Source organism: Salvelinus namaycush, chromosome 31, assembly GCF_016432855.1.
Source record: "Salvelinus namaycush isolate Seneca chromosome 31, SaNama_1.0, whole genome shotgun sequence".
In the NCBI taxonomy this organism is placed as follows: Eukaryota; Metazoa; Chordata; class Actinopteri; order Salmoniformes; family Salmonidae; genus Salvelinus; species Salvelinus namaycush.
In genome coordinates, this window is record NC_052337.1 from 39516399 (window position 1) to 39530900 (window position 14502).

General features: G+C 44.9%; 1 protein-coding gene across 1 annotated transcript in view; it reads right to left on the reverse strand.

Moving 5' to 3' along the window:
• The window catches only part of zswim6 (zinc finger, SWIM-type containing 6), a 41331-nt gene that overhangs the window by 10513 nt on the left and 16316 nt on the right, over window positions 1-14502 (reverse strand). The window contains exons 2-4 of the mRNA XM_038970368.1: window positions 976-1332; window positions 393-541; window positions 1-50 (exon numbers count right to left, since the gene is read on the reverse strand). The exon at window positions 1-50 is cut by the window's left edge and continues 101 nt beyond it. Coding sequence (XP_038826296.1) covers window positions 1-50; window positions 393-541; window positions 976-1332 — 556 coding nt within the window. The remainder of the gene's footprint in view (window positions 51-392; window positions 542-975; window positions 1333-14502) is intronic.

The following is a 14502-nucleotide window of genomic DNA, read 5'->3' on the forward strand; positions in this document are numbered from 1 at the left end:
GTTAACATCCTGGCACCGTTGGAGTCACGCATCTTCAACATCTCTCTCACCTAGAGGAGACAGAGAGAGGGGGAGGGAGAGAGGTCATCAAAGGTGTGTGTGTGTGTGTGTGTGTGTGTGTGTGTGTGTGTGTGTGTGTGTGTGTGTGTGTGTGTGTGTGTGTATGTGTGACAGGGTAAATTCAAATTGAAGACAGTCAATTCAGGAAGGGATTTGAATTTAAAATACAAAAAATTAAACACATTTTGAAATACATATGTCTTCTACTTTTCAATGTATTAAGAAGTCATTGGGGGAAAAATCCCTTTTTTCAATTATTGAATTGGAATGTCAGTTTACTTTACTTCCTGAATTGACTCACTTCAATTGGAATTGGTGTGCGTATGTGTTACCTTGCTGAAGAGCAGGTTGAGTTGTTTCCCAGAGCCGTGGTATCCTCCCTGTGAGAGGAAGAGTTTCACCTGCTCCTGAACCTGCTCCTCATCCAGGTGCCAACAGTTCTCATCATCTACACTGGCCCCTGCCGTAGGGTCCGGGGCCCCTGCGCGTGCACACACACACACACACACACACACACACACACACACACACACACACACACACACACACACACACACAATTTAGGTTGAGAAATGGAAAATGATTCAATGAAAGCACTGGGCTCTATGTCACAAACACAAACAGAACAAGATGAACAAAATGTAGTTTTGAAAATGAAAATGAAGCATAAGTAAAGGGGGTCTAAAGTATTATCACACACTCTTCCCCACATCCTACATTACTGTTGAGCTCTCACACGGACGTGACACTTGATCAAAGTGTTTCCCTCTCCAGTGTTCTGCTTTACTGGAGCCAGACAGGGGGAAATCATTTCCAGGCACACACACTCACGCAAAAACACACACACACAAACACACACACTTTTTCTTCCTCACACCATCTTTCTCTCGTCTACACATCATCCACCCCACTCACCGTGGACCTGGTTGATCTCAGAGTTGGTAGACAGAATCTCATCAGCTAGTTTCTGAGCAGTGGGCAACACCTCGGTGTGGTGTACTGTTATCAGGTACTGGACAAACTTCTGCAGCTGGTCTCTATTCATCTGGAACAGAGTCTCTGAGATGGGCAGGTGTAGTTTGACCTGCTCGGGCTTCCGTACACGGTACAGGGCCAGCGCTACAACGTGGGCACAGTAGAAGATGTCCTTGTTGCCGCAGCCGCACGTTACCGCGGTGATCTTGCAGCGGTCGAAGCTGACGCTCACACTGCAGACGAGCTCGGGTTCCGACGCTGTGGCCGGTTCTGTTACCGTTCCGCTGAGGTGGAACCCTGCAAGGAGAAAAAACAAGAACCTTTAGACAATCAATCAAATTGTATTCATGTAGCCTAACAGTTTTACACAAAAGTACTTGACAGAAGCTTACGTTCGAAATATTTGAACAGTACAATGGCATTAATGTTCTTGTCATAACAACTCTGTGAGTGTGTGGCTTACTAGCCTATAGGTTACTACAAGCTCTTTGCAGACGCAAGATTCTGTTTTGCAATTTCGATTTTCGTCACAAAAGGGGCGGCTCCTTGTAATACACTCCAGCATTTTATGTACTTTTTTGACTACCTGAAAATTGAGACGCGGGTATCATTCTTCCGCAGCCGTGGGGGCAGTGTTGTCGCTATTCATCAAAGTAGCCTATTTTGCATTGATAACCAAATATAATCTCAATGACCGTTCCGACAGTAAACCAAACATCAAGAATCTACCCCAAAAATACATTTGGTTTATATGTAATAACTAGTGATTACTTGGGCTGTGAATTGCCAGGGACCTCACGATACTATATTATCACGATACTTAGATGCCGATACGAGATTCTTACGATTCTATTCATAGGTTCCGTCACTCGGTCGCGTCATGAATGTTCTCCAAGCCGTGCTCTACCCGCGACGCAATAGTGGTGCCCTAAAGTCTTGATTAAACCCAGTAATTCTGGATGGAGGCTAACGACTGTTTCGTCTAAATTACACTATAGTGCCTGAAAATACGATTACATTGCTAAAATAGTCAAATGTTTAGTAGGAAACAACTTTGCCAGCATTATCATGGCAAATGTATTTTAGACAGATGGCAATGTTGTCATTAGCTAGCAAAGTTTGTAAAACAAAATAGCTAGCAATGCTAACTTTAGCTGGCTAAAATCCGGTGTCCTCCCCTCAATCTTCACTAACTAGCTAACGATATACCACAGATAGAACAACGAGACAGATATTTCACTGGACATATAAAATGTGAAGCATCCGCTAGGCGTTTCCACTCACTACGAAATATGGTAGTGAGAAGAAGCCCAGTGGCCGCCAGCGGGAGAAGATGGAACGAGATGGATTTTGGCCAACTTTCTGCAAATGTTCTCATTAATGAAACATTTGATCTCAATACAGTTCTGTTCGCAAAACTAAAATCTGTTTCGAACAGAGTGGACAAAGTTTTGTAGACTTTGCCCATTGTCAAAGTTTCAAAAAATTGCATTGTTTAGAAGGAGTGCAAAGGCGAATTGAGTCATTGCACACGGGCACTTCACAGAGTAGGCGTTGACTAACGGAAATATGCAAATGTATGCTAGAACTCGCCAATAGGATCTCGCTAGCTCGTGCTTGGCTCTGGCCACCTCCTTGCTTGTTCTGCCCACTATGACTCGTTTTTTCCCATTGGAAACGACAGGCTGTGGTCTATCTTAGTTATACAAATCGTTGTTTATACTGGACATAAAGTCAATAAGGCGACATCAAAATGATGACAAAAAGTTTTCCTTCGAATTATTTGCCTGTTTTTTAATAGCATTGTATTTCCAAGCCACTGATGCGCTCATATTGACAATGCATTGAGTAGAATTCTCAGTTGTGCATCAGTCCAAAACGAACGTTCAAAACAATATTGTGACGAAACATGCAATCTATCAATATGTGTTGCGATTCGTTGTTTTGATCAGTCATCAAATGTGCTCCTTATTAAAAAAGATGGGAGTTAGCTATGATGGAAAAACACTGGAGTTTTGGTGCAGGTACAGCCAACTAGTGCAAAAATGATATTGCGAAATTGTCCAAAAAAAATACATCATCAAAAAGAACATCTGGATATGTAACTGCATCTATTTCCCCCCCATCCCTAGTGATTACAGGCTATTCTGAAATGGTAGAACCTGTTGTAGCCAACTAGCTAGCCATGTACTTTTTTTCTCCATGACCAAAACATGATGAAGTTTATTTTAGCTGATATGGGAATGAATACACAAGCAGCATATCAAACTGGGATAATGTTTTAGGTTACACAGGCAAGTATAAGAATATTTGCCAGGGCATATTTTTTTATAGAATAAATCAGATTATTTCACATGGAGATGTGGGAAGCTAAAAAGGCTAGTTAGCTTGCTATGTTTTTAGCTAGGCTGCCACCAAGGTACTTCTAGCAAGGGAAGGTGACTTCTTGCTTTCACAAAACTAAGACAAAAAAAAATGTAACGTTGCTATCGCCCCCATGTGAATGGGAGTGGGACTGGCGAGGATATCATGTCACCAAAAGATGTCTGCTACTCCAACAATCCCACTTCACCCACGTGCACACACGCATGTAGATCAACAGAGTTATGCTTGTTGTAACCTTAAGTGTGAAGAAGACCAATTGTACCAGCTAGCTACTAGTCAGACTATAACAGCAAGAGGGGGAGGAAGAGAAAGAGCAGTCCCTGAAGATGTCTCTCCTTTCTCTCTCTGGGGAAAAGGTCAAACTGTTGATCTCTAGAGGCCCTCAGTGTGTCGATCTCCTAATGCAATAGAGCTCAGCCTTCTCACACACACGGCCCCCACGCAGCCCTGCACACACATGGCCCCCCACACAGCCCTGCACACACACACACGGCCCCCACACACACTGCACGCACACGCGCACACACACACACACCCTATTCTCCACTAGATAGCACCAGTCTTCTATTTTCTAAAAACATGAAACATGAAACATGAAATTCTCTGGTCACTCACTGGTCACACACACGCAGACACTTTGTCAGGCAGGAGAGCCAGCGAGATGAAAGAGTGAAACATTCTCATTTCCTTTCCACAACACGTCCCAACGCTTACCTGGTAATGCCTGGGTCATTAAACCTCCTCACAAACACACACCACCACACATACAGTGGCAAGAAAAAGTATGTGAACCCTTTGGAATTACCTGGATTTCTGCATAAATTGGTCATGAAATTTGATCTGATCTTCATCTAAGTCACAACAATAGACAAATATAGTGTGCTTAAACTAATAACACACAAATTATTGTATTTTTCTTGTCTATATTGAATACATCATTTAAACATGCACAGTGTAGGTTGGAAAAAGTATGTGAAACCCTAGGCTAATGACTTCTCCAAAAGCTAATTGGAGTCAGGAGTCAGCTAACCTGGAGTCCAATCAATGAGACAAGATTGGAGATGTTGGTTAGAGCTGCCTTGTACTATAAAAACACTCACAAAATTTGAGTTTGCTATTCACAAGAAGCATTGCCTGATGTGAACCGTGCCTCGAACAAAAGAGAACTCAGAAGACCTAAAATGAAGAATTGTTGACTTGCATAAAGCTGGAAAGGGTTACAAAAGTATCTCTAAATGCCTTGATGTTCATCAGTCCATGGTAAAACAAATTGTCTATAAATTGAGAAAGTTCAGCACTGTTGCTACTCTCCCTAGGAGTGGCCGTCCTGCAAAGATGACTGCAAGAGCACAGAGCAGAATGCTCAATGAGGTTAAGAAGAATCCTAGAGTGTCAGCTAAAGACTTACAGAAATCTCTGGAACATGCTAACATCTCTGTTGACGAGTCTACGATACGTAAAACACTAAACAAGAATGGTGTTCATGGGAGGACACCACAGAAGAAGCCACTGCTGTCCAAAAAAAACATTGTTGCACGTCTGAAGTTTGCAGAAGTGCACCTCGATGTTCCACAGCGCTACTGGCAAAATATTCTGTGGACAGATGAAACTACAGTTAAGTTGTTTGGAAGGAACACACAACACTATGTGTGGAGAAAAAAAGGCACAGCACACCAACATCAAAACCTCATACCAACTGTAAAGTATGGTGGAGGGAGCATCATGTTTTGGGGCTGCTTTGCTGCCTCAGGGCCTGGACAGCTTGCTATCATCAACAGAAAAATTAATTCCCAAGTTTATCAAGACATTTTGCAGGGGAATGTTAGGCCAATCTGTCCTCCAATTGAAGCTCAACAGAAGTTGGGTAATGCAACAGGACAACGACCCAAAACAAAGAAGTAAATCAAAAACAGAATGGCTTCAACAGAAGAAAATACGCCTTCTGGAGTGGCCCAGTCATAGTCCTGACCTCAACCCGATTGAGATGCTGTGGCATGACCTCAAGAGAGCAGTTCACACCAGACATCTCAAGAATATTGCTTAACTGAAACAGTTTTGTAAAGAGGAATGGTCCAAAATTCCTCCTGACCAGACACACATGGAAAATGAAGAAAAATGTCCAGGAGGAAGTCTTTTCCTGCTGATAAAGCAGGCCTCTGAAAACCACACTGACATCCAGAACTTATGGGATATGGACATCACTGAGAAACCCTCAAAATGGCCACCACAAATCCTGTCTGGTTGGGCCTGGGATCAGATCAGTTAACTCCAGAGAGGACAGAAGACAAACTGGATCTAAAATGGCCATGTTAGAGAGAACAGGAGACCAATAGGCTCTAGATCAGGGAGGGCCAACTTTGAAGGGGGTGGGGGCCCCCCCAAAAAAAGGAACTAATCATGAGGGGCTGCAGTGGCTCCTGGGTCTGCCCCCCCCCCCCCCCACACACACACACAATTCCCATGGCCTGCATTCTCATTCCCTGCAATTTTACACATTTTGCCATAAGGTGGAGGCAAATGTTTGCCGTTTTTTATATGATAACTGATGATCAATGGGCCCCACCCCGGTCGGTAATTCAACCATGATTACTACAAGTTTAGATAGCAGGCCGCTAGACTAACTTATCAATCTGGGGGGGAAAAATAGCTGACATGGGCTACTTAAGTGACTGCTGATGCACAACTAAATTTCGAACGTGCACCTTGTGTATTCTACTATTCTAACTCTCAACAGTAAGTTAAGACCCTGATTGAGTCCCCCCCCCCGCAAAACAAACTGCTCCGCGGGCCTACCAAAGTGGCCCGCTGGCCGCCGGTTGCCAATCCCTGCTCTAGACAGCCATGCTAACACTCGCACTTGACCCCCCCACTAGCTCGGACTTTGCTGATAGCTACTTTATTGAGGGAAAATGTACTTACTATGACTGTGATGTGTGGTTGTCCCACCTAGAAATCTTAAGATGGAAGCACTAACTGTAAGTCGTTCTGGATAAGAGCATCTACTAAATGACAAATGTAAAATATAAAGAGGACAGGAGACCAATAGGCTCTAGAGAGCCATAGATATAGAGGAATTAAAGAGATTTTCTGGTACTTTTGTATACCTTTTAGCCAGTAGTTCTGAAAGTAGCACTCATGAGCTAAAAGTGGTCCCCGAAAATTGCTTACTACGTCACATCTCTCTCACACACACACACACACACACACACACACACACACACACACACACACACACACACACACACACACACACACACACACACACACACACACACACACACACACACACACACACACACACACACACGACCCAACAGTAAAACAACCAATCCATATATTGTACCAATCCATGTGTTTTCCCGCCACTGTATTCAGGTTTCAAATACATTTCTATTTGTCACATGCGCCGAATATAACAGGTGTAGACTTTACCGTGAAATGCTTTCTTATGAGCCCTTTCCCAACAATGCAGAGTAAAAAATAAAATGTTGTGTTTGTGAGTGTTTTGTGTGTGTAAGCGTATGTAGTGTGTGTTTTGGAGTGTCAGTGCAGTATGTGGGTGGAGACCAGTGAGCGTGCATAGAGTTGGTGCATGAGAGTCAGTGCATATAATAAGGGGATCAATGATTAACTGTTCAGCAGTCTTACGGTTTGTGGATAGAAGCTGTTCAGGAGCCTTTTGGTCCCAGACTTGGCGCTCCGGTACCGCTTGCCACCCACTCAACTACAGCTCCGTCGATGTGAATGGGGGCGTGCTCGACCCTCCGTTATCTATAGTCCACGATGCGGCCACGCAGTCGTGGGTGGCACTTTGGGTGTTCTACAGCTTATCATGAGGTATTGTAACTCAGGTGAGCAGAACCTCGATACTTACTTAATATTAGAGATTGCACACCAGCTGTTGTAACCCCCCCCCCCCCCCCCCCCCGTTTGCCCAACGCTGCCATTCTGTCCTGCCGATGTATGGCAAAAAAATGCTAGATTTGTCCTTGTTCAGCCACGACTCGGAGAAACATAGGATATTACAGTTCTTCAGATCAAGTTGATGGGCTGGTCTCCAGTTTATTCTCCAGTGATTGCATGTTCGCCAATAGAAGAGAGGGTAGAGGCGGTTGATGTAGTCTCGTCAGGTATCCTGCCCCGCCGACCTCAATAACGGCACCTCTTCCTTCTTCGAGTGTCAGGGATTCGGGCCTGGTCCGGGATGAGCAGTATGTCATTTGCCTCTGACTTATTGAAGTAAAAATCCTCATCCAAATCGATGTTAGCTGTTCTGATGTCCAGAAGCTCTTTTCAGTCATAGGAAATGATGGCGGAAACATTATGTACAAAATAAGTTAAGATCAGCGCCAAAACCCCCCACAAAATAGCACAATCAGTCAGGAGACTGTAAAACGGTTGCTATTCCTTCCAACACCATTATTCCCTGAGGTGAAGAAGAGAAAGGAGAACACCAAATTAAGTCTTTCATTTTATTTTGGTCTTTCTCAAAGTACACACACTAGGAGGAGAGCGGGTCTGCTTCCCAGTACTAGAGGGTCTATCTCAGGTTCTTCTGTGTAGTGGGGCTCCCCTGGCCCCCTATGATATTGTGGCAGTCTATAATGCTGCAGTATCACATTGCTACTTTCATGACTCTCTACCGAGAATCCTTGATGAGCCTCATATTGCCGAAATGGTATCTCTATACGACCGACCGTCCATAGCTTAGTGTGAAAAGCCTCAGATGGTCCGATAGCGTGGATCTAAGGTCAGCTTTGCCTTAAATCTCTTAAGGGTTCAGGTTAGGCCTAGATCTGGCTAAGCTGATCCTAAATCAGTGCTTAAGCAGGGGACTTGAGCCTGGTGCAATGTTAAGATGGTTAGCCAGATGCTTCAACTACAGCCCAAGGGGAAACAAATAGTCCTAATGGTCTGAGATAGATTGAGCGAGTGAGATTTTACAAGAATTCACTAACGGTCTCAAGGGAGGTCTGGGAGACAGCACACACACATACAGTGGGGCAAAAAAGTATTTAGTCAGCCACCAATTGTGCAAGTTCTCCCACTTAAAAAGATGAGAGAGGCCTGTAATTTTCATCATAGGTACACTTCAACTATGACAGACAAAATGAGAGAGAAAAAATCCACAAAATCACATTGTAGGATTTTTAATGAATTTATTTGCAAATTATGGTGGAAAATAAGTATTTGGTCACCTACAAACAAGCAAGATTTCTGGCTCTCACAGACCTGTAACTTCTTCTTTAAGAGGCTCCTCTGTCCTCCACTCGTTACCTGTATTAATGACACCTGTTTGAACTTGTTATCAGTATAAAAGACACCTGTCCACAACCTCAAACAGTCACACTCCAAACTCCACTATGGCCAAGACCAAAGACCTGTCAAAGGACACCAGAAACAAAATTGTAGACCTGCACCAGGCTGGGAAGACTGGATCTGCAATAGGTAAGCAGCTTGGCTTGAAGAAATCAACTGTGGGAGCAATTATTAGGAAATGGAAGACATACAAGACCACTGATAATCTCCCTCGATCTGGGGCTCCACGCAAGATCTCACCCCGTGGGGTCAAAATGATCACAAGAACGGTGAGCAAAAATCCCAGAACCACACGGGGGGACCTAGTGAATGACCTGCAGAGAGCTGGGACCAAAGTAACAAAGCCTACCATCCGTAACACACTACGCCGCCAGGGACTCAAATCCTGCAGTGCCAGACGTGTCCCCCTGCTTAAGCCAGTACATGTCCAGGCCCGTCTGAAGTTTGCTAGAGAGCATTTGGATGATCCAGAAGAAGATTGGGAGAATGTCATATGGTCAGATGAAACCAAAATATAACTTTTTGGTAAAAACTCAACTCGTCGTGTTTGGAGGACAAAGAATGCTGAGTTGCATCCAAAGAACACCATACCTACTGTGAAGCATGGGGGTGGAAACATCATGCTTTGGGGCTGTTGTTCTGCAAAGGGACCAGGACGACTGATCCGTGTAAAGGAAAGAATGAATGGGGCCATGTATCGTGAGATTTTGAGTGAAAACCTCCTTCCATCAGCAAGGGCATTGAAGATGAAACGTGGCTGGGTCTTTCAGCATGACAATGATCCCAAAAACACCGCCCGGGCAACGAAGGAGTGGCTTCGTAAGAAGCATTTCAAGGTCCTGGAGTGGCCTAGCCAGTCTCCAGATCTCAACCCCATAGAAAATCTTTGGAGGGAGTTGAAAGTCCGTGTTGCCCAGCAACAGCCCCAAAACATCACTGCTCTAGAGGAGATCTGCATGGAGGAATGGGCCAAAATAACAGCAACAGTGTGTGAAAACCTTGTGAAGACTTACAGAAAACGTTTGACCTCTGTCATTGCCAACAAAGGGTATATAACAAAGTATTGAGATAAATAAGTATTTGGTCAATAACAAAAGTTTTCCACCATAATCTGCAAATAAATTCATTAAAAATCCTACAATGTGATTTTCTGGATTTTCTTTTCTCATTTTGTCTGTCATAGTTGAAGTGTACCTATGATGAAAATTACAGGCCTCTCTCATCTTTTTAAGTGGGAGAACTTGCACAATTGGTGGCTGACTAAATACTTTTTTGCCCCACTGTACATACACTACAAACACACATGTGCGAGCAATGAAAATACACACACACAGGAGAAAACAACACACACACACACAGGTTTCGGTTCTCTCAACAGGCTTTTGCTCAATCAGAATGCTGGAAACTCACACTGACAAACTGGAAGAACTGACTAACAGAAGACGTGGGGGAGGGGGGGGGGGGATATAAAGAGAGAGATAAATCATGTGACAGCGACAAAGAGAGCAGAGAGCAAAGAGAGACAGCGGCTGCAGTCCAAACATGTTCTTTTTACCCCCTTGCACTAGCCCCTTTCCCTTGGGGGAATCCCCGTCGAAACCGGATGCAGTTTGATTGCTATCTTAAGTGGAGGTCCAATTCACAAACTTTGGCCCCTCGGCGTTCGATTTAGCTTGAGGGAGCGAGTGAAGAACTTTGATCACTTGTGGGGTTGATATGACCTACAATTCAAGGCAAACTGTAGTCACGTGTCATACTGCGGTTGCCACGAAGTGTAAAATTTTATCAACCCGGCTGCATTTTCGGCATGTCAGACAAAATTATTACACTAGCTTGCTAAAAAATATAAATATATAGATGACATTGATTTTAGCATTGGCAAATTAGCTTAGTTTCGTAGTGAGGAGCCTATAAAACGTAGCTAGCTTTGTAAATATATTTTTGGGAATTCTGAAATGTATTGGAATAAATTACCAAACTATAAAACTAGCTAGCCAGCTATGCATAACTGTAGCTAGCTAGCTACCTGACAGGAGTGCTAGCTAGCTACGTTAGCTTGCTAGGTACATTAATAGCTTTAGGGTGGTTGTTTTTAAGCTCAACTTCAAGATTTCCACCAAGAACGTTGCCTCTCCCGATCAACACTCTCCCTCGCTTGGGCAAGGGACATTTAAGGTACACTCGGGATGTGACGGTGTAAAACGTAATTCCAGGGCTTGAGGGTTTAGGGCTGAGGGCTGTCTACTTTTGAGTTTGGACTGCAGCCAGAGAGACGTTTAGAGCGAAAGAGAACCCGCCTTCTTTTACTCCTCCATTTCCTGCCTAGCAGTCAGCTGACACAACACCACAGGGGATCACATTTCACACACAAACAAATCCACACGCTCTCTCACACACTACATCACATCTGCTTGTGTAACACACACCCACACTCGCACACAGGCACATACTGTACATCCCCGGTTGGCAGTTGCTCCACAATGTAACAGTTTGCTCACACACACACACACACACACACACACACACACACACACACACACACACACACACACACACACACACACACACACACACACACACACACACACACACACACACACACACACACACACACAGAAAGGGTAGTCCCCTGTACTGTATGGCCCAACCCGAGTCCTACATGGCCCACAGCTGAACTACTGACATCAGAGAGAGAAGAGGGAGAGGAAGGGAAAGACAGGGAGGGAGCGGTAGGAGGGAGAACGAGAGAAAGAGGAAGGGAAAGACATAGGGAGGGAGAGATGTAGGAGGGAGAAAAAGAGAGAGAAGAAGAGATCATTCCTAAACAGGGGAGGAGACCGCTGGGCTGGTGGGAAGCTTGGAAAGCCCTCAGCTGAGAGTGTGTGTGTGTGTGTGTGTGTGTGTGTGTGTGTGTGTGTGTGTGTGTGTGTGTGTGTGTGTGTGTAGAGGCCTGGCGGAGTGCCAGAGCCCTGAGCTCAGCATTCTGTAATGCACTTCCACTCTTCCTCTCTCTCTCTGCAGCTTGCATAATACTGCCAACCAGACTTAACCCTTAACTACCTACCATGGAAACCAGACTTAACCCTTAACTACCACTACAGACCATAATATTGCCTAACACTGCACGGCAACCAGACTTAACCCTTAGCTACCACTACAGACCATAATACTGCCTAGTGCTGCACGGAAACCAGACTTAAACCTTAACTACCACTAGAGTATACACATACTATCTAGCGCTGCATTAACCCATAACTGCCTACCACAGATACCTTCTTTTTTTTAAAGTAGGGGCGTGGATCAGAAAACCAGTCAGTATCTGGTGTGACAGATATCCTTTGCATAGAGTTGATCAGGCTGTTGATTGTGGCCTGTGGAAAGTTGTTCCCCTCCTCTTCAATGGCTGTGCGAAGTTGCTGGATATTGACGGAGAACTGGAACTCACTGTCGTAAACGTTGATCCAGAGCATCTGGTGAGTATGCAGGCCATGGGAATTGTGTACAGATCCTTTGCGAAATGGGGCAGTGCATTAACATGCTGAAACATGAGGTGATGGCGGCGGATGAATGGCACGACAATGGGCCTCAGGATCTCGTCGCGGTATCTCTGTGCATTCAAATTGCCATGGATAAAATGCAATTGTCTTCGTTGTCCGTAGCTTATGCCTGCCCATACCATAACCCCACCGCCACCATGGGGCACTCTGTTCACAACGTTGACATCAGCAAACGCCTCGCCCACACGATGCCATACACGTGGTCTGCGGTGAGGCCGTTTAGACGTCTAAAACAACGTTGGAGGCGGCTTATGGTAGAAAAATGAACATTAAATTCTCTGGCAACAGCTCTGGTGGACATTCCTGCAGTCAGCATGCCAATTGCACACGCCCTTAACTTGAGACATCTGAAGCATTGTGTTGTGTGACAAAACTGCACATTTTAGAGATGGCCTTTTATTGTCCCCAGCACAAGGTGCACCTGTGGAATGATCATGCCCTTTAATCAGCTTCTTGATATGCCATACCTGTCAGCTGGGTGGATTATCTTGGCAAAGGAGAAATGCTCACTAACAGGGATATAAACAAATTTGGGCACAACATTGGAGAGAAATAAGCTTTTTGTGCGTGTGGAACATTTCTGGGATCTTTTATTTCAGCTCATGAAACCAACTCTTTACATGTTGCGTTTATATTTTTGTTCGGTTTACGATGTTATATCTGAATCGCTTAGTTATGATTGGGGAATCATCAACATTTTAACTCCACATACAATGCAGTCAACGGATGGTTAACTATAGCTCCAGTAAATGGAAAACTGAGAAGGGTTTTTATTCTGGCATAATAAGGGTCACCCCATGGCCTGTGAGAAGTCAGTGGCACCCTATGGGGCGGTCTGTAAGGACCGTGTCATGCCAGAGGTTGTCCAGTTGGTTGCCCGTCGAGACGGTTGGCTAGAGTCATTCTGGTTCTCACAGCATTGTAACAAAGACCGCCTTTAACTGTGTATTTATTAGACAATGGCCAGCTACCCTTCCATTCCTTACTTCTGCCACACAGCCAATAGGAATAGAGCATGCTCTGTAGACAGAAACATTGAGAGGTGTGTGGAGGACAGGGGAGGGTGTGTGTGGTAGTGCACTAGCGAGAAAGTGCGTGGGGGGGAGGGGCGTGTGTGTGTTTGGTGGTGGGGGATGCTCCGCCAAGCTTCAAATTGGGCCATTAAGGATTGGAGTAGAGTAGGCCAATCCGTGTCCCCCTGACGACATCTCCTGGTGCTCCTCACTGTGCTAACCAATCAACACACACACACACCAACCAACAGAAAATCATCTCTGACAGAGCTTCTGCAGTCGCTATGTGTGTCATATTCAACCACTCCACCGAGCATTTTCTCTTGAGTCATTTTCAAAAGAATTTTCCTTTACACTGCTAGTCGCGAGTGGACTAGCCTGCAACCCCACTGTTTGATAGACCTCAGGGAAGAAGAGATTCTTTACAACCAACCAGACAGAAATCCTGCAGCTCCATCTGAAAACCTCAGAAACAAACAGGGAAAAGGGGAGATAGACACCTGAAAATGACCTCAGGAAAAAGGAGGAGAGACACCCTATTCAACAAGCTAGACAAACCCACACAGCTCTGGTTTAAAACTACCTCAGAAAAGGAGAGATACCTTGGAAAAAGGAGAGAAAGAGAGAGAAAGGTCCCCAACAACAGTGGAGGAGGTGTAAAGCGTCTGGCAGCTCAGAATGGACACAATTGTAGCGGTGTTTTTATGGCGTCCATTTCACTGGCCAAAAAAGGGACCTCGGGTGACATTTTGTGTCTAATTGAGAAAGGCCATTGGGGCTCTAGTGAACCCTGCCAGGTCTCTCACACACACAGCTCACTTAAACAGTGCTTCCCACGTCCCACTCGGACTGTTTCCCAACCCACACACACACACACACACACACACACACACACACACACACACACACACACACACACACACACACACACACACACACACACACACACACACACACACACACACACACACACACACACACACACGTTAACAAACAGTGAGTGCACTTCTCTCTCCAAGTTTCACTAGACAAGGACAATGGTCCTAAAGAGCCGAGGAAAACAGACACTCAAGACTGCATCTCAATAGACCGCTAGCGGGACAGAAAGCAGCCAGGATAGAGCGCGAGAGAGGAAAAGGAAATCAAGGAAAACAGACAGAAAATGACAGCGAGGGGAAGGAGGGACAGATGAA